The 20,418-nt window shown below is 56.0% G+C and overlaps 1 protein-coding gene across 1 annotated transcript in view; it reads right to left on the reverse strand.

Moving 5' to 3' along the window:
- Positions 1–1,064: 1,064 nt before the first annotated feature.
- The window catches only part of HSD11B2 (hydroxysteroid 11-beta dehydrogenase 2), a 55,076-nt gene continuing 35,722 nt past the window's right edge, over positions 1,065–20,418 (reverse strand). The window contains exons 2-5 of the mRNA XM_077831408.1: positions 6,850–7,062; positions 6,125–6,310; positions 4,234–4,371; positions 1,065–1,768 (exon numbers count right to left, since the gene is read on the reverse strand). Of these exons, the coding sequence (XP_077687534.1) occupies positions 1,407–1,768; positions 4,234–4,371; positions 6,125–6,310; positions 6,850–7,062 (899 nt within the window). The 3' untranslated portion in view covers positions 1,065–1,406. The remainder of the gene's footprint in view (positions 1,769–4,233; positions 4,372–6,124; positions 6,311–6,849; positions 7,063–20,418) is intronic.

Below are 20,418 nucleotides of genomic sequence, written 5' to 3' on the forward strand. Positions count from 1 at the left end.
GGTACCCGCAGCAGCTGGGGTGGGGGGAAGCCATCACCCTGTGCCTCAGGGAGAGGCCCTGGGCTGCCCCAGCGTCCCCCGCACCTCACAAGCTCCCTATCCTGTCAGTGGGGTGCCCCTCCCCAAGGCCTGTGCTCATCTCACACCCTGACAGGCCCTGAGCTGCCCCCCTAACAGCACCTGGCCACATGTGCCACCCATGCCAATGCCATGGGCAAGTGTCCTGGAGATGGCTTGGCAGAGCCAACTGTCCCGGCTCCCTGGGTAAATGGGCACTGGCCTGCCTGCCCACACTGCAACACATCCCACAACAGCCACAACCCTGGACAAACACACTCGCCCTGCATACTGCCCCCCCCTCCCACCACGGAGACCCACAGTCACTGCCCTGGAGGGCAGCCCGACAAATGGGTCGATGTGCCAAACCTCAGAACATGAACACAACCATCACAGTGCCAGCCACGCACTAACATCCCCACACACCCATCCTCAAAGAGCCCGAGACACCCAAACATCCAGAAAACAGCCCCCTCAGCCAGCGAGCTGCACCCCTGCAGGGCTGCTTCTGCTAGAGGTACATGCTGCCCCCACCTAAAGACTGTCCTCCCCCTGCCAACTCTGGTAGGGCCCAGTCCTGCACTGGGTGGGGGATGGACTGAATGACCATTTCCAACATCTATGGGTGTGGACTTCCCCTGGGAAGCCCCACCGCCTTCCACCAGGAGAGAGCGAGACCTCAGGGGTTTAGCTGAAATACAAATAACCGGTTTATTTAAAAAGTGACAATCACATAATTCATCCTGTGAAAAGATCTGTAGACCGTCCGCTCGAGACTTGGCCACCACAGTCCCAGCTGAAGTCCAGGAGAGCTGGGTCCTGGGCTGGAGTGTGAAGAGCTGCAGAGAGAGGCAGACACAGGTTTGGTCCATTGACAGGTAAAGGCCACCATTCTTGAGCCAGTCAAGAGACAGCTGAGAGAGTAACACTTACATCCCAGCAGCAGCAAAGAAAAATTCACTTAGCTGAGAAAAATCACTCAGGTACATGACATGGTGGGGGCAGCTGACCCATACGTGATTCCGCGTCTCGCCAGCGGCCTTTTCATGAGAGACACCCAGTCAGAAAAATAATCCCCACCAAGGTCTCTCAAGCACTTTGATTCTTACACAGTAGGAAATAGATCTGCATCGCTTTGATTCAGAGAAAGCAATTTGGTTTCTGAGTGTGCTGATTCGCCCTGCCCGGCACACAAGAACAACGCAGCGGCCGTGTCATGCACGTGCGCGCTCTCGGTTTTACCTAGTTTTGTGCCTAAGACTATACAGTGAGAAGACTCCCTCCACCCCGCCACTGCTTTACGACATCTCCAGGCACCTTCCTGGCTCCCCCGCAGCCTGCGGCAAGGGTTACTCTTGCTTGAGCCCGTTCTGGTGCTTTGGCTGCAGTGCCCTGGGGAGTTTTTGGTTGATGAAGAATGCTTTAAGGAAGAGGTCTCTGATGACGGAGGGCAGGTAGTGGTGGATGAAATAAATGAGCCGCATGCCCCGCCCCGGGTAATAGCGCGGCGCTGGAGTGGTGGAGATGAGGGCGTCGGCGATGCTGTTCACCACTAAACTCAAATCCTCATTCGCAATCTTCATGAATTTAACAAACTGCTTGTTGATCTCATGGATGTACTCCTCCCCGTAGGCCTGCAGCAAGTCCGTGGGCAGGCTGGCCAGGAGCTGCTCCTTCTTCTCGTGCCAGTAGGCAGGGTCGCAACTCGTACCTAGAATGAACCCAAAAGCCTTAAGCCCTGGTCCCTGCTGCCTGGCCGCCCCACCCCAGACGCACGCCCCGGGGGAATGCAGAGAGCGCAGCACCTCCCTCCTCCACCCAGGGCGTCCATGGATAGCAAACCTAGGGAACCTTCCCTCCTCCCAGCCGTGGGGTCGAGCGAGAGACAGTCTGTCAGCAATGAGAACACGCCACTGCTCGGGAATGGCCTCCGGTTCTCAGGGGACATCTACACAGCAAAAATACCCTGCGGCCGTGCGGCTCAGAGCCTGGGTCAATTGACTCTCGCTTGCGGGGCTCAAACTGCAGGGCTAAAACTAGCAGTGTAGATGCTCGGGCTGAAACCCAGCAAGTGGGGAGGGTCTCAGAGCCCAGGGGTCCAGCCCCAGCCTGAACATCCATTGTGCTTTGTTGAGCCCCACAAGCCCAAGACAGTTGTCCCGGGCGGAGACTCACTGTCATGGGGGTTTTTTGGCTGCGTAGATACAAGTTGGTGACCCGTCCCCACTGGGTAGGGCCCTACCAAAGTCACAGTCCAGTTTGGTCAACTTTATGGTTATAGGAATTTAAAATTAGTCAATGTCACAGTTTCAATGTTTACACCTGAAATTTCACAGTGTTGGAACCATGGGGGTCCTGACCCAAAAGGGGGTCATCATGGGAATGCCACCTTCACTTCTGTGCTGCCTTCAGCCCTCATCCTCAGTCCTGGATTTTCCACTACCTGTGTCCCCCGCCTGCTGCCTCGGCACGCACCTCATGGTGCCGGATCCTCTGTTGCCACGTAAGGGTTCGTCTACACAGGAACTTTGTTCTGGACTAGGGTGAATTTACATTAGAACAGCCACTCCAGAACAGCTCCATGTGTGGACAAGCCCGCACTCCTCCTTTGTGCAATGCAGCGCAAGGATTTTTAAAAGTAGCTAGTGGCATCCAGGTTGCAGCCCTACCTCCTGCTCATGTTCCCCCAGGGACATATCTCCCTGCACTTGCTGTCTTTGATCTAGCTGTGAGTTGTGCATCGCGGGGTTTCCAATCTTTCTGTGACACTCCCTGCCCACCACTGCTGTTAAGTAACAGCATCATAATGACAGGGCGAGGCAAACAGCACACGGACAACGTGTGCAGATGATGACACTAAATTGGCAAGAGTTGCTAACATCAGTGAGGCCCGTGAAACCCAGTAGCAGGTCCCAGAGAGACAAGACACACGGGCAGCAGGTAAAGTGAGGGAGCCTGCAGAAAGCTTGCTAAATAGCTGGGGAAAATAATCCCATGCCTAGGTGTGCCCTGGGAAACAGAACTGCTGAGACTTGGGCCAAGTAAATCAGACGTGATATTGCAGACCAAAAGCACCACTTCATCCAGCAGCCAGAAGGCTGCTTAGTGCCCCATCAAAACAGAGCGAGGACAAGATCTCTGGCCCAGGGAGACACCACACGGCCAGGGAAGTAGCCACCAGCAAAGTTAGTTCCACGATATTAAAGTTCCATCTCCCCTGCGGACCACAAAAATGACCTGCCCCCCCATGTTTGGACTGGCTGGGGTTCGAATAGCAAAATCTGTTCCTGTTGCTCTCCTTGGAAGTGGAGCAGAAAAAGCCCCGTGCAGTTTTGGTCTGAACATGTGTCAATGAAGCCCCTCTCCTTCCAGCTCTGCTGGGGAGTGCCCAGCTGGCAGGTCTCCTCTCACATCAGAGAAACGCTCCTCTCTAAACCTGAGGTACGAACACGCCTGGAACGTGGGGTTCGGTTCTGGGCACTTCAACGAGAAGAGGGTATTGCTCTGCTCTGAACTATCTGCAGATTGGCAACTGACGTGACCGGGGCCGGAAGGATGGTTAGCACAGTCCCAGAAAAGAGTGAGGTGTGGCCAAGGGACCGCTAAGTCCCGATTTTCTAGAGGGGCTCCGCATCGCAACCAGAGCCAGATTTTCTACACAGCTCAGCATCCAGCAGCGGCCAGTGTTCTTACCTGTGGCCACGAGGAGGACATTTGGACAGTCTTGCCCCTTAGGACACTGGGCAATTAGACACAGCACAGCTCAGTACATAGCGCTCCCAAAAGGGAAACAAATGACAGCTAGTTCTGTGACATTAGAGAGTTCAGGGTTCTAGTCCTGGCAGTGCCTGAAGTGATCTTGAGCAATCTCTCAGTTATCTGATCTTTACCAAGACGCGGACGCAGCTGGTCCTTTCCTCCTCTCCTGTACAGATCGAGGCTTTAATTAATTAACACCGGCTGTGAAATGCTTAGTAAACATTCAGGGGGACAGCTGGGACTGGGCGTCTTTCCACACAGCCGGCTTTCGGGAGCCAGGCTTCACTCACAGCAACGAGTGCGGGTTGTTCCCTGAGACGCGGGCCGTTGTGACAAGCCTGCCCAATACACCACCCTAGGCAGGCCTCACCACGTGTCCCCCCATCACAGCCCGGCTGGCAGGTGAGGAGCTCTTACCCGTTTTGAAGTAGCCGGGTAGGATCACACTCACTTTGACCCCCCAGGGCTCCAACTCGCTTCGGAACGTGTCCATGAGGAGGGTGAGGGCAGCTTTCGAGGCCCCGTACGCTGCTAAACACGGGTACGGCATGTCGCCTTGGAGAGAAGAAAACACACGGGCCGTTGCTGTGGGGGCAGAACTATTTGCGAGACAATGTAACAGTTACGGGTATCAGAACTCCTGGGTCCCGGTCCTGGGGGGAAGGTGTGGTCCAGCACTTCAGCACAGCACAGCTAAGCACAGATTGGCACGTCCTTTCCAAGAGACACAGGGGGTGAAACTCAGGACTGTCACAGAGCCGAGTCTGAGTCCTAACTCCACCTCCAGTTGAGAGCACCTCACCCCCGGCGCTGCATACCCCACTGGCCTCCGTCTCAAACAACAGGCGAGTGTCACGATATCACTTCTCCTCCTTAAAGACCCCCATGACATTGGAGCGAGTGACCTAAAGCCGCGCCACTCGCCCAGGGCGTCAAGCTCTCGGAACAGTTCCCAGAATGGACCCGCCAGCCTCCAGGGGGAGGCACGTGGCAGCAAGGGTCGGAGATTCGTGGCAAGTCGCACAAGGCTATGGACCTGCCTCCTGGGGGAGAGAACGCCCCCAAAGCTTGGAGCTCTGCCTTCAGAACAAGCTGCAAACCTCACAATGGCAGCAGCTGACCCTGCCCAGCAAAAATAAAAACATTCCGCAGCTTTCTGGGCAGGAAGGAGGCAGCTAGTCCCCTTGCTGGACTCTACGCTGTGTTTGCTGCTTGGTACGCGGAGATGCTGCGGCCACAGTGGGGTGACCAGGTGTTCGGTTTTCGACCGCAACACCCGCTCGAAAGGGAACCTGGCAGCTCCAGGCAGCACCGCCAACCGGGCCGTTCAAAGTCCCATCGGCGGTGCTGCAGAGCTAAGGCAGGCTAGTTCCTACCGCTCCTGACGCCGCGCTATGCCCCGGAAGCAGCCAGCACGTCTGGCTCCTCGACAGGGGAGAACGGGGCCAATGGGAGCTGCGGGGGCGGTGCCTGCGGATGACAGCAGTGTGCAGAGCCACCTGCCGTACCTCCGCCTAGGAGCCAGACCTGCTGGCCGCTTCTGGGGCGCAGCGCAGTGTCAGGACAGGCAGTCAGCCTGCCTTAGCCCCCCCCCGCTGCACTGCTGACAGGGAGCTGCCTGAGGTAAGCCCTGCCCCAGCCCTGAGCCCCCACAAACCCCAAACCCCCTCCTATACCCCAAACCCCTCATCCCCAGCCCCACCCCAGAGCCCGCACCCCCATTTAGATCCCCCATCCCCGCCCGCACACCAACCCCCTGTCCCAGCCTGGTGAAAGTGCGTGAGGGTGGAGGAGAGTGAGCCACTGAGGGAGGGGGAATGTAGTGAGCGGGGGGCAGGGCCTCGGAGAAGGGGTGGGGTGGGCAGGGGGCGTGGTGTCGGGGAAGGGGTGGGGCTAGGGTGCTCAGTTTTGTGCAATTAGAAATTTGGTAGCCTAGGCTACAGGTGCCAGATAAAACATACATTACTGGGGATCGGGGCAAACCTGGCTTGGTATCTACGAGCTGAGGCCAGATGAAAGATACCGGGGCCCTAGTGAGCAGCTCACCATCAAAAGCAACCAAACTACAGCTCCTGCGAAACCTCTGACTGCCAGAAGCTGGGAGTGGACGACAGGGGATGGCTTATTCGCTGATTCCCTGTTCTGTGCATTCCCTCTGGGGCACCTGGCACTGGCCACTGGCAGAAGACAGGACACTGGATTAGATGGACCTTTGGTCTGACTCTATGTGGCCGGTCTTATGAGGCACTGTGGCCTGGTCCCCACCCAGCCCCACTTCTTCCCCACCGGGTGGGGACCGGGCCTTTACCTGCCGGGCTGCTGACGGTCACAATCCTGCCCCGGGAGGAGCGGAGCAGGGGTAGCAGCGCTTTGGTGAGCTCGAGCGTGCCAAAGAAGTTCACATCCATGCAGGTGCGGAATTTGCAGAGCGGGGAGAGCTCGGCGTCAGCGATGGTGTCGTCGAAGCCTGCGTTGTTCACCAAACCCCAGAGCCCTGTGGGGAGGGGCGCGGAGAAGGCGAGCGTCAGCGGGATGCAGGCATGGGACCGGCGCGGCCTGACGCTACCCCCCGTTCGACTGCCTGGAAAGCCCGCGCCGACCGGGGATGCTTAGGGAACTCAGCTTTACCCTGATGCAGGGAGGGGACCCACCAGGGCCCGTGAGCTATCCCCTCCCACCAAAGAGCGCTCCCCAGGTCAGGAGGGGACAGCGGTTCAGAGCCAGGCACAGATCGTTTTCCATGCACCTGCAAAGCTGGAGCCCAAGGGTGAGGGGAGAGCCGAGTTGGGGGGACAGCCACTGGCAGGAAGGAGCAGGAGAAACCAACAGCTGACTCCCGCACGGATCGTGGTGGGAGGCTGTGGGTGCAGCCTGAGCAGCGTAACCGGAATATCAGGCAGAAGGGGCTGGTCTGGGGCCCTGCTCCACAGGCTGAGCTCACCGCCCTAGCAGGGCCCCATGGCGGGTTGCTCGTGATGGGCTGCCCCCAGCGGTCTGATGCGGACGGGGGCGCCCGGAAGCCAGGGCTCCTACCTGTGCTCGCCGTCTGGGGCTGGACGAGCTGCTGGGCTTTCCGGATGTCGTCCGGTTTGGTCAGGTCCATTTGCAGCAGCGTGAGGCTTGGTGAGCAGCTCTGCCGGAGCTCCTTGGCACCAGCGCTCTCCAGGTCCAGCACGCTCGCAAACACCTTAAAGCCCATGGAATCCAAGTGGCGCGCGGCCTGCTTTCCAAACCCAGAATCACACCCTGCAAGAGCCAAGAGAAGACTTAGCGAGCGAGGGTGCTAAGCGCTGCCCGCTGCCTACAAGATGGCCTAGCTGTAGCCTCCGCACCCTGAGCTCCAGGAAACAGGGACTGGGCCCACACATATCCCCCCTTACCCCACCCAGCTGGGAAGATGCCCTAAAAGGGCAGCCAGGATTCTCTCTGTGTCAGGGAGTTTGGGGGTGGTGTGAAGCCATGGCAGCTGGCTTGACACCACATCCTCCCCCTACACGTAGAAAACATATCAGGGGCAGGATGGGGGGCAGAGTCAGGGCACCGTGACCTGGTCAATCCTCAGCCAACAGGTCCTTCCTTATGGGCCTGCTGCAGCCACCGTAACTTATCCCCCACCTCAGCCCCAGCAGCAGTGGGGTGTGTGGAAAGGTAGCTAAGCCATCTTGCCCTCTCACTCCCCACCGGGCACAGCTGAGGATCTGGCCCAGAGCAGGATGCGTGCACAGAGACCCTCTGCTGGAGCAGCACCTGTGCGCCTTGCGGGCAGGGGGGCAGGATCTACTCCATGGGGATTTCGTAGCAACAATAAAATCTTTCATGAGAACCATTCAAAGGGCCTTCAAAAGGCAGGTAAGTCTCATTATGCCTCGTTTGTAGACGGGCCCAGGCAGGCCAGGTTGTCCTAGGGAGCTGGTGGACTGAGGGTGCCCCTAGCTGTTAAGCAGAACTCCCCATTAACTCCAGCAAAGAATGGCACCATACGGTCCAGAGTCAGGAGCAGAACCCAGGCTCCTGGCTCCCAGTCTGTTCATCCAGCCACTGGGCAGCACTGCCTTGAGCACAGCGGCACTCCCAGCTGAGTGCCAGCAGTGACCGGGAGCCCAGCTGTGAGACTTGGCAGCCAGCGTGGGGGAGGTACGTTTTTAAACCCACGTACGACGCACCCCAGAGACGCAACTGCTTTCATGCGTCTCAGGCGGGGTGTCTGGATAGAGTTTGTGGTCCTGGGTTAACTTGAGAGAAGTAGCACAACAGGAAACACTAGTGAGACATTGCGGACGTGTGTGTCTCACCCGTGGCTAGGAGCGCTCCCGGGGCCAGCGAGTGCTGGTACACAGCGCTGGCAAAGCCCTCCTGACTGCGAATGCAGCTACATCGGCAACCCTGCGCTACATATTGGCATAGCACAACCCCGAGCAAAACAAGCTACACCCATAAAAGGGCAGCTTTCCCAGTCCAGCTCCGTTTACACTCTGGGCTTTTGCCAATCAGGACTCAGACCTCTTCACACCCCGGCCAACACAGCTATTCTGGCAGAAGCCTGCAGTGTAGACTTGACCTTAACTAAGGACTTAAAGGACACCAAGCTTTAGTCATCCCCTTTTTAGCCCAAGATGTTAACCAATATTCAGGTCCTTGCTGGTTGTTTTTGTTAAGAGAAGACGTTGATGATGAGGTCAGGTGTTTCTGTGATGCAAACCTGTTTATTGACAAAGAACATGGAAAGTCCTGTTTGACGTCTGCTGTGTTCAGTGCTAAGAGCATGACCCTGTGAGAAAGCCAAGACACAGAGCTTTTTGGGCAGTGTGCTTGCTGGAAAGAGGCTTGGATTTGTGAACAAGGAAGCTCTTGCAGCCTCCTTGGGTTTCTCTGGGCCCTCTCCTCTTGTCTGCTGTTTGTGTTTAGCACATACATACAGCTCTACCAAACCACACACAGCCCATTGTGTTTGCATTAAGATCCCTGGGAAAACCCCTCAGATTGCATGGCTCAACTCCTACCCCAGTTTTGCTACATTGGCCTGTGATTTGAGTGGTGGCTTCTACTGTCTCAGCTATCACTATATGAAGGGACATTGAAGCTGGTGGACTAAATGGGAGAGCAGTTAAAAGTGCTTTGCTGCTGCCCACAGATCAAAGACACATTTCCTGGGATCCATCCCACCTCCGGCATAACAGATTCTTACGGAGAAAGCCTAGCACGGACTGGACATGTGGAACTGTCTAAAATATACTTATGGTGCCTACTACAGGGTAATACCTGTGCACCAAGCCCTAGCCCACGGCACAAACCCAGCAGTGCAGGGGCCTTCTTCCCCGTGGGAGCGGTCACAGCCGCCCAAACCCAGCGCGCAGAGGTGCCAGTCCGGCCAGCCGGCCGGCCCGTCCCCCTCACCTCCCCACAAGCGGCTGGGCTGCTTTAGGCTCCACAACGAGGTTCAGGAACCAACGGAAACTGGCCTCTCTCCTCCTGCAGCGCAGGCTGAGGTACACTGGTGAGCCAGCCCGCGGCGGACGCTGCTCTCCAGGCCGTACCTGGTCTGGGGATGAGCCGAGGACTTTGGCCCCCAGGGCTATCAGCAGGGCACCTGCCACAACATGAACGTCATCCGCTCCAAATGCACACAGCTTTCCCAGGGCCTGCAGTACCAGCCCCAGCCTCCTGCTGCCCTTCCACCCCTTCCCACGCCGCCCGGGAGCCAAGCCCTGATCAGACTCCACCACCTCCCTAATCTTCCCCTCCGATCTCATCGCAGACAAGCAGCAAGGGAGGAGGCCCCCATCCCATGGGGACGTGACCTTGGCACAGGGATTTATTAGGTCACTCAGCTGCTGTTTTTACCTCACAGAGGAGGAACAAAACACTCATTTATCTCCAAACCCATCACAGAGCACAGCTCTAAAAATAGCCCCAGATAAACACCCTAGATCATTCACACTGCCAAGCCGAGAGCGGGAAGGCTCAGGGGCCAGCCGGATGATACCGCTTGTCAGATCTAGCACCCTGTCTTGTCCTGGCTCCTGCTGGCATCGCATCCCCCACTCAGCACTGCTAGCCCCATGCATTCAACACTTGGAGGCTGGCTACAAAGTCAGGAGGGTTTAAAAATGTGGACATTTGGGATTCTTTTAATTCATCTTCTGGCTTTTCAAGTCACATTTTCACACAGCCACGAGGGCTAGAAACTTTCATTTAAAAAAAAAAAAAAAAGCCAGTGAGACTCCCACCCAATCACCTGACTCCAGAAGCTGGGGTTTTGTGACAGATGCCAAATCTCACAAGACTAGCAATGAAAGTCAGCAACACTTCACAGCCGACCAAGATCTCCCAATCTCCAACAGCTGGACTCATGTACCCTGGGCTGAGGTGGGAAAACTGAAGGAGATGGCTCCCAATGTGCGACCGCTGGGAGCACAGAGGTGGAATTCTACAGGGTCGGTCAGCACAAGACTTCTCCAGGATACAGAGCAAGATTTATAGTCATCTAACAGCTTGTTCCATGGGCTGAAACTCCTGCAGCAGCAATTCATCTGCAGCCTGGTAATGGGGCAATGCAAGCCCTATGCCACTGGGACCTTGCAACCCACCTTGGGCGGAAACCACCCGAAACTAGGGACTGATCTGCCTGAATTTGATCGTTAACAATAATCTCGGTGGAAAACGCTTCCTTCCCTGGATATTTTTAGCCTTCTGAAGATTGTTTACAGTTCCAGCCAAAGGGAAGAGAACGTGAAAGTCTCTGCAAAGCATCCAAAGAAAAGGAGGGAAATGGTAGGACAGATAAAAATATTGCAGAAATGCATTCACACATTGTTAATTCCACATGTTAACATCATGCCGTGGAGGGAATATGGGCAACAAGGATTGAATCTGCTTTGGAACAACTCAATAGAAATACACCGAACGCGTTCAGAGCGCCGGCGTGAACACCAGAGCAAAGAATGGGCTCCGTTGGTTTACAGCAAGGGAGCGAATGCGGACTCTGTAACGCTGTGGGTAGTTCCACCGCAGTTACAGTGTTTTTAAGGTTGCAAGACACTTTCCATTCGCACCCTCTGTTCTCTGTCCTTTGGGGCTGAAACTGTCCATTCTTTGTCTCCACCCTAATTGGGGTTTTCTGTAAAACTGGAGTGAAATCATCTGCTAAAAATAGCCACAAATATTTGAGTTAGACGTAATTTTGATTTATTTAGATGCCAGAAAGAAAAGAAGTTCAGAGACGCTGGAAGAGAGATGGCAATTTTACTCTGCAGCCTTTGGTTTCCTGCCGATTAAAAAAAGTATTCAACCATAAAGGGGCCACCCTGACTCATTCACCAAGCCTCACCCACTCTGTACACTGAAACGCTGCAGTCTGGCAGAGTTCCTCCCATTGGCGTCGGTATTCTCCATCGGTACAGGTAATCCACCTCCCTGATAAGCGGTAGCTAGGGCGATAGAAGAATCCTTCTGTTGACCAGCACTGTCTCCACTATGCCATGTACGGGTGTGGATTTTTCACACCCCTGGGCGATATAGCTTAGTGTAGACCAGGCCACAGGCTCCAATCCAACACCACCCGCTTACACATGTGCTTCCCTATAGGTGTCTGGGGCCTAACCAGGTCAACGTGATGTGTCAGGTGCTTCAGCAAGTGCAGCCGTGGCTCAGGGCCAGAATTCTCACACCCCTAACAAGCTGCAACAACCGCCTTAAAGACCGTATCAGTCCCCTGCCCCGCCTGCAGCGCCCCGCCCGGCCCGGCCTTCTCGCTGGGCAGTAACGGCAAAGGTGCCTTGTGAGGACAAACGCAAGCCGCACCTCTCTTGGGGCTCTCCGTGTTCGTCTTTTAGGGGGCGGCGGGCAATCTCAGCCCAGCAATTCTCTGGCCACTTGGCATCTGTGAGATTTAAACTCTCCCGTCTAGCAATGCATCCCGTCCAGCTGGCCCCCTCCCTGGGAAGGGGCCCGTGCACGCCAGACAGTCGCATTCACGCAGCAGCCTCCTGCCTCCAGAGCCGGAGGGACCGTTACTAAGAGCATAGAAGAGGTTTGCACCACCATTACAATGGCAATTTCAAGCCCCGCACCCAATCAAATCAGCTGCCAGCAGCCCCGGGGCGGGCTATTCCCCTGCCATGCTCCAGCGTCCTGCCCCGCTCATCCTGGTGCCGAAGCCGGCCCAGAAACACTCCCGTCCATTCGATCGGCCCAGCAAGGCGGGTTGGGTCCCTCTCCTCATGCCTGGAAATCAGACTTCCGGGAAAAACTCCCGCTCTGGCAGAGCCCAGGCCTAGCCAACGTGTAGCTGACCGGTGACCGCCGAGACCCGTTCGCATGGAAACGCTCAAGCGCCAGCCAGAGTAAGCGGTTAGCACCCTTTCAGCATGCTCCGAAGTGCGATGGAAACACGAGTGAGACTTGCTGGAATCGCCGTTGTCTTCAGTTTGATTTGAAAGCCACCAGTCTGCTGCAGAGACCATCAATAAAGCCAACAGCCGCCGTTTATGCAGGGCCTTCAGAGCTGTGCCAGCCACGCAGCACTGGAGGGAGGAGAGGTTGCCTCGGACGCCCCCGTCTCCCTGCTGCAGGCACCAGGATTCACTCCTCTCGGGCAGCGGGTTGGCAGGGCAGACGGGCAGGTGACTCAGGAGGCTGCGGCCCCTGGGGGTGCACTGGGACAGATGGCGGCACGGGATGAGGGGCTTGTCCTTTGAACAGGGACCCACCTTTGCTGAGCATGATTCAGGACCTTTATTTTCTGGCTTTTCATATCAAGGATGGCTGAAGACTAACATAGGCCACTCAGCCCCCCTGCACTCCCCCCCGCTGTCCCTTAGCAAAGGCTCTTTCCCGGACAGAGCACCCTGCCTGTAGGACAATGCAAACCACAGCACTGCTGGGAGCTGACGGGCATTATGGCAAGCAACCGGCAAGTGAGTCAAGCACAACCAAGCCCCCTGCGCCCCTTTCCCAACAATTCCTTAGCCAGTAGGACTGACGCCTGCTCGCCACGGAGCCCCGGTGCTGCAGAGCAGGGACAGGGTGTCGTGGGTGCTGGGGGAGGGCGGTGACTGCTCCTTTCCGTACGCAAGCTCTGGTGCCTCAGGCCGAGCCCCCGAAGACGCAAAGGCTCAGTCTGCGGTGGCGAACAGCCGGCTGGCCCGGACAGTTCTGGGCCCCCAACGCACCCCCCGGGGGCAGAGCAGGCCACGGCGGGATTTATAACGGGGTTGCACCAATCAAGCAGCACCAGCTCTGAGCCCGTGCAGCGTCGACGCACAGCGCTGGGGGAAGGAGGGACTCGCCGTGGTGTGAAGACCCACATGGGTGAGTCTCACTGTGCCTCCGAGCTGGCCTGTGGGAAGGAGGAGAGACCAGATGAGATGCCCAAGAAGAAGAGCAGGAAAGCCTGGAATCACATCCCATCCCTGCCTGCTTCAGACACACGTCCCTCTTCACAGCACCGGAGAAAGCAAAGGCTCCCACTGCCCGGGCTGGACCCCCACCATCCCCAGCACCAGAGCTCCCGCCTCACCTGAGCACCATCTAAGGCTGCCCAGTGCCAGGGAGGACAAAGGCCCTGTGTGCCCCAGCGCCCTCTGCAGAGGGAGCTTGGTGGCAGGGCACCTGGGCACTGGTCAGTCAGGGGAACGATGCTGGAGCCGGGCCCAGGCCCCGCTGGCCAGCCACACGGCTGATTCTGCTGCGCCAGGCTGAGTTCGTCTCCGGCTCTCATGCAGGGGCCAGCGTCTGAGGGAGCTGCCGGGGATCAGGGTGTGCAGGGTGTTGCATGCCTGTGAGTGTGTGTATGGGGGGGGGGGTGCCGTTCTAACTCCCTTCCCCAGGTGGGCATGACCAGGTGTTGCCGACCAGCACAGCTCCCTGGGGCAGCTCTGAGCTGCAGCGCGGCTCTGTCTGCTGGACGCCCGGCCTGCCAAAGGGAGTGGGCTAGCACAGGGGGCAGGCCCAGGGAACTGCCCTCACGCACGCGGCTCCAAGCAGCCTGGCCCGGCAGAGCGGGCGAGCCCGTAGGGGCGCTGGGAGGTGGCTGGCTGGAGCAGGGCTGAGCCGAGGCCGGTGCGTGGCGGGCAGTGGTGCCTAGCACGCGGCAGCGGTGGGGAAGATTACAGGAGCGCAGAGCAGCAATCCCGTGGGGCTGATTAGAGCTCTGTACACCTGCAGGTATCATGTCCCGGGGAGGAGAGAAAGGAATGAAAACAAACCATCCCACCGAGGTACAGTTTGTTCTCAGTGCTGATGGCAGGGCTGATAGCTCCTGGCGGGACATTAACCATTAACAGGAGCGGGGCCTGGCAAAGGAGCACAGCTCGCTATGCAGTCTGCACGCTCCCACGCACCCCCCCCCCCGCCCCCGCCTCACCCCGGCTCTGCACGCCGAAGGTGTACACGGCGTGCACACTCACTCCCGCGCTTGTGCAAATAGCATCCCCTCACCAAGGCAGCCCCCCACACCCTACTCACACCACACGCCAGCTACTGTCACGCTGGCCATGGGGTACACACCATCCTCCGCTCCCTAGCCACACACGGAGGGGTTTGCACCAACCGCCAGACAGCACCTGCTCTCACCCCCTGCTGGGTACGTACCCCCACACGGCCCATCCACTAAGTCAGGCTGTGGGGAACACGCCCCAGGACTCAACCCCCCCTCCCCTCCCCACCCTGCTCCCAGGCCTTCCGGAGGACACAGAACACATGCCCAGTGAGCCCCCACTCAGCTCCCAGCCATGCAGCTCCCTGCCCGTTAACCAGCACTGCTCGCTCCCTGCCCAGGATGAGCCTGTTGAGGGTTAAGGGGCGAGCCTGTTGTCCACAGGCGCCCTGCCTCAATCGCTGCAGCAGCCGAAAGCATGCAGATCCCTTCTGGCTCGGGACCCATGAGTGCTGGGTTCTGCCCCTGATTCTGCCAGAGGCTCCCTGTGCAATGTCGAGAAGTCACCCGGCTTTTCAGGGGTCGCCCCTGCGTTGCCAACCAAAGACGCCTGGGGCGTGGTTTTCAGGATGCAGAGTGCTGCATGGGCGCCCCCAGCCATACAGGCCCCCAAACCCGGTGGGCACACTTCAAGCAGATGTCTGTCTCTGTAAAGCAGAGAGGGATTATTCCATTTTACAGACGGGGACCGGAGGCAGAGTGGTGTGAAGATCTGAGGTGCTCTGCGAGTGCATTCGAGAAACCCGCACAGAAATCAGATACTCCATCTTTAGCGCAGGGTTTGTTTTTTTTTTTTTTTTTGGCGGGGTGGGAGGGGGGGCGCATGAAATAAGGCTCAGGGCCACGCACTGAATGACCCCGGGAAGGAGGAATACCAAACCGTAGCCGCATTCAGTTAGCGCCAGCGACCTTGTTCGTGGTGCCATAAAAACGCCAGCCTGTGAGCGTGGAATTACAGGTTGTGCCCGAATGCATGTGCCCAGGGGGAGCTGAATGAACGTTGCACGGGTGGGTGCAGGGTCTGGTAATTGCGTAGTGTCCCTTTAAACAGTGGGAGCCCTCTCTGGGCACTCCCTGTGTTTCAGGGTCACAACCCGACCAGAGCAGCGAGGTATATGGAACTGGCCCTTGCATGTTGTAGGTCATTCAGAACCATGGTGATTTGGACCCCACTGCGCCCGTGTGGCTCCTTCTTCCTACAGGTATTGTGTGAAGAGCAAAAGACAAACCAGGCAACCTTTGGCATAACTACATTGGGCAGGGGTGGCCCCCCCCAGTTATGCCAGCAAACCCCCCAGGGAGAAGGCAACAGAATCGTTCTTCCGTCAGCACAGCTTCCTCCACTCAGGGAGGTGTGTTACTGTGCCGGCAGAAGAACCCTGCCTGGCGGCCAGGGGTGCATCACGCTGGTTTTATAACAGAGTGGTGGTGTAGCCATGTTGGCCCAGGCTACAGAAAGACAAGCTGGGTGAGGTAGTATCTTGCCCAGACCTAAAGAAGAGCTCTCTGTAAGCTCAAAAGTTGATCCAGTAAAAAGATATTACCTCACCCACCTTGCTCTGTGACGTTTTCAGTGAGGCCTGCGGTTTTTCACTTGCATGCAAAATGGCATCTGCCCTGTGGTGTGACCATAGAATCATAGAAGATCAGGGTTTGAAGAGACCTCAGGAGGTCATCTAGTCCAACCCCCTGCTCAAAGCAGGACCGATCCCCAATTAAATCATCCCAGCCAGTGCTTTCTCAAGCCTGACCTTAAAAACTTCTAAGGAAGGAGATTCCACCACCTCCCTAGGTAACACATTCCAGTGTTTCATCACCCTCCTAGTGAAAAAGTTTTTCCTAATATCCAACCTAAACCTCCCCCACTGCAACTTGAGACCATTACTCCTTGTTCTGTCATCTGCTACCACTGAGAACAGTCTAGATCCATCCTCTTTGGAACCCCCTTTCAGGTAGTTGAAAGCAGCTATCAAATCCCCCCTCATTCTTCTCTTCCGCAGACTAAACATCCCCAGTTCCCTCAGCCTCTCCTCATAACTCATGTGTTCCAGCCCCCTAATCATTTTTGTTGCCCTCCGCTGGACATTTTCCAATTTTTCCACAACCTTCTTGTAGAGTGGGACCCAAAACTGGACACAGTACTCCAGATGAGGCCTCACCAATGCCAAATAGAGGGGAACGATCACATCCCTCGACGTGATGTGGCAGGAATGGTGCATGTGTGGTTATGCTGTTCAGAGGACACCATCTTGTTCTACAAAATGGCATCCTCCATGCGTGTCCGGGGGTTGCAGGCACAGGCATGCCACTGCTGTCAGGGTTCTCTGCGTCCTCACTAGGGGCCATGCCGGTCTCGCTACAGCAGCAGAGCTGTGCCTACATAGGCTCTGGCATCTGGACATGGCCTTCCTGTCCTTTACTCAGAGTTGTTGTACGTAGTACTTGCTTTCTCCAGTCTCCTTGCACCTTCCCAGTTGTCCAGGATTTAAGTCATGGCCAGGGGCCTAAGCGCTGTTCCCTGACCCCTCCTGGACGCACCTGCCCTGTGTGGTTTGCATCTATTCCACTTTCCAAAGAGCCTCTCTCCTGCTTTTTATCCATTAGTTACAGGGTTACATTTAAAACGCATAATTGGGCTAACTCCTGAGATTTCCCTCTCTGTCCCCAGTGGGGCTCTGAGTCAAGGCCTCAGATAAGTTGGAAGGGTTTCAGAAACTAACCTGAGACACGTGGGCATGACACCCTTGAGAACCAGGGGTTTCACACCGTGGTGAATGCAAACTTCTCCATACAGCCAGTGTTTTATAATGGCGGTGAGCTGGCTCTGACTCTTTCACAGAGACCCAGAATCTCCATAAAGACGGGGATGGAACATCTAATGTTTGCGAATTGACTGTATCTCAGAAAGCCAGCTTGTGAGACTCCTGGCAACCCACTGTACCAGCACCGCCTGCCACCCTTACAGTGTTTGCCAAGAGGGTACGGGGGTTTCGAATGGCACCCTGCTCTTAGAGTAGCCAAGCGCTCTCTGAACACTTCAGTTTTGCCATGCACTTCACAGCTCCGCTCTGGGGAAGGGCTTTTCCTAGCTACCAGTTTGGCCCCAACCAAGGCCCTGCTGGCCAAGTTCTCCCTGACCACCTGCCCTTTCCAAACCTCTCCATTATGGAGACACGGGTGAGCCAAAACTGAAGATCAAGCCGCACTGGAAAGGGGAAGCCACACACTGATCTTCCTAAATTCTCTTACCCAAAGGTGCCAAGACCTCGACTATGGCATTTCTCAGGGGGCTCCACACTCCCTGTGAATCGCGCATTTAATGCAGAGGTTAGATATGATCTGGACTGTGTCACCGGTCAGGGTACCTGCCCCTCTGTTTCCCCTTCAGTGGTCCAGCGAGGGCACCCACTCTCAGGTTGCTGGCTCACCTGGCCCTCACCTCTCTTGGGTGGAGACCTGTGTCTCTCTCCCTTCTGCCCTGGCTGAACAGATCCTTGCCTTCACTGGGTTACTCCCAGGAGAGTCTGCTTAACCAGTCCTGTTTGCTTTCTCTTCCAAGACTGAGAACAGTGTGATCACCCATGGTTATAAGTCACCACAGATTTTCCTATTTTATTCTTAAGGTAAAAGTGCTACTGAGTAAACACTAAAAGCAGCTACAAGGGTTTTCCTTGTGGGCTCAAAGTTCACCACAGTTTAATCCACCTTTTATACAGCCTGGGGTCATTGCCTGGAGTTGGCAGGAGCAGGTGATGAGTGGACAATGGGACTCTCTTCCCAAGGCATAGCTGCAAAAGGATGGCTTGGAAGTGGGACATTTGCATTCCTTCCCCCACCCCCCCGGTATTTCCTAGGAAATCTACTTTAAGCTCATTAGCCCCAAAAGTCCTTGGACATTCCTAGGACAGTCCTTTCCCCCCCAAGGTTGACACTAGCCAGTCTCCTAGAAAAGTTACACACAGGCCCACACTAACACACCGACAATCGCATTTTTAATACAATGGACCCCACAGGTATTAACCCTAATTCAAGAACGTTTCCCTTTATTGAATTAAGTGTATGTTAATTGCATAAGGTTTGTCCGGATGGTGCAGGCCATTGTCAGTCTGTCACAGTAACCACAAATAGAACCTTGTTTCCATGAAATGTCATTGCAAAGTTAGATTCTCCTTGGTGTCCTAGAGACCCCCTTTGCCAGTCCTGCAGTCCCCTGTTACCCAAGCCTTGGGCTCCCCACACTCAGCTCTGCCAGTGTCCCTCAGTCCCAACCCCAGCCCACTGCTGTGCCAGCCCTGAAACGTCAATACCCCTCAATCCCAACCAGCAGTCCCCACTGCTCCTCAGGAGCTCTTGATCCAACTGGAACCACACTGTGGTTTTACGACAGGCACAAATGGGAACTAGAACCTGAGGACCCCCCTCCCCGGCCTTGTTCTAGGGCAGAATGTGACAGAGAAGGGCTGGTGCATTCACGGGGGGGGGGGGGATGCAGAACCCCTTCTCTATTGGAACGCACCGGGCCACGCGCGGTGACACCTTGCTGCCACTGGAAGGGGAGAGATCGATGCAAGAGGCAGAACTTAAACATTTTTGTCAATGAGCTGGGAGGAAACAAAGTCATCACTGATAAAGTCTGCAGATGACACAAAGATGTGGGGAGTGGCAAATAACAAAGACGACAGGTCATGGATACAGAGCGATCCGGATCGCTTGGTAACCTGGGCGCAAGCAAATACTATGCATTTTAATAGGGCTAAATGTATATGTGGAATAAAGAATGCTGGCCAGACTTCTAAGATGGGGGATTCTGTCCTGGGCAGCACTGACTTGGACAGAGACTGGGGGGTCATGGTGGATAATCAGTTGAACATGAACACCCAGTGCGATGCTGTGGCCAAAAGAGCTGATGCGACCCTGGGATGCACAAACCAGGGAATGGAGAGTAGCAGTAGAGAGGTTTATATTACCTCTATTTGGCTGGTGCGACCGCTGCTGGACTCCTGTGTCCAGTTCTGGTGCCCACGATTCAAGAAGGATGTTGATCAATTGGAGAGGGTTCAACGAAGAGCCAAGAAAATGATTAAAGGATCAGAAACCTGCCTTATAGTGAGAGACTCAAGGAGCTCAATCTATGTAGCTTCACAAAGTGAAGTTAAGGGGTGACTTGATCACAGTCTGTTAGTATCTACCTGGGGAACAAATAGTTATTAGTGGGCTCTTCAGTCCAGCAGAGAAAGCTAACGCGATCCAATGGCTGGCAGCTGAAGCTAGACACATTCAGCCTGGAGAGGAGGCGTACGGTTTTAACAGCGAGCGTAATTAACCGTGGGTACAGTGTGCCAAGCGCCATGGCAGATTCTCCATCACTGGCCATTTTTAAAGCAGGACTGGATGTCGCACAGCCAAAGCCAATGCCTCTCCTGTTTGACCTGCTAGGGCCCCAGCTGGTAGGTGCTGGAGGACGGCTAGCTGGCTCCCAGTGCCAAGCCTGGGTCAGGGAAGCCCTGAAGGAGGCCTGCGGAAGGCAGAGCTGTCTGACCCGGGGCAGGACACCGAGCGGTCTCTTGCAGCTGAGGAGCAGGAGGCAATCTGGCAGCTCCCAGCCCAGCAGCAGGGAGTGTCCCAGCTCAGCAGCCCATGGACGTATGGCCCCAATGCTGCTCCAGAGATCTGGTGGTGCCAGGGAAGCCCGTGAGGTCAATCTCCATGCTTCTGCCCATAAAGCTCCTAAGCCCTGCCGTTCCCTTGCACTACGGGGACCCAGGGCAGAGGCCAGGTCTGCATTACACCACTAGAAATGAGGATCAGTTGGTTTAATCCTGACTGCTTGGCAGCGCAGGCCCCAATCCTGGCTGGAGCCGTTCAGCCCACGCTCCCTGCCAGGGAGAGATCCCAGAACTCTGTGCCAGAGCCTGCCTGCCTGAGGATGGGGTTTGCCTGGCGCCCCTGCTTCTCCAGCCATCCCGCCAATGTTTCCAGACAGAACGTTCGTCAGGGAAAGAACGCCGAGCGGGCGACACCCAAATAGTGTGTGAATTCTCGTCAGTTTCACCTAATTGTCAAAGTTTCGATTTGAAACAAATCAATTTTTTAAAAAATAAAATGAAGGAAAGTTTGAAATTAGTGTTCAAAACCCACAGCGTTGACAGAATTGCTTCGTTCCTGGC

The sequence above is a fragment of the Eretmochelys imbricata genome, chromosome 12 (assembly GCF_965152235.1).
Source record: "Eretmochelys imbricata isolate rEreImb1 chromosome 12, rEreImb1.hap1, whole genome shotgun sequence".
Classification (NCBI taxonomy): domain Eukaryota; kingdom Metazoa; phylum Chordata; order Testudines; family Cheloniidae; genus Eretmochelys; species Eretmochelys imbricata.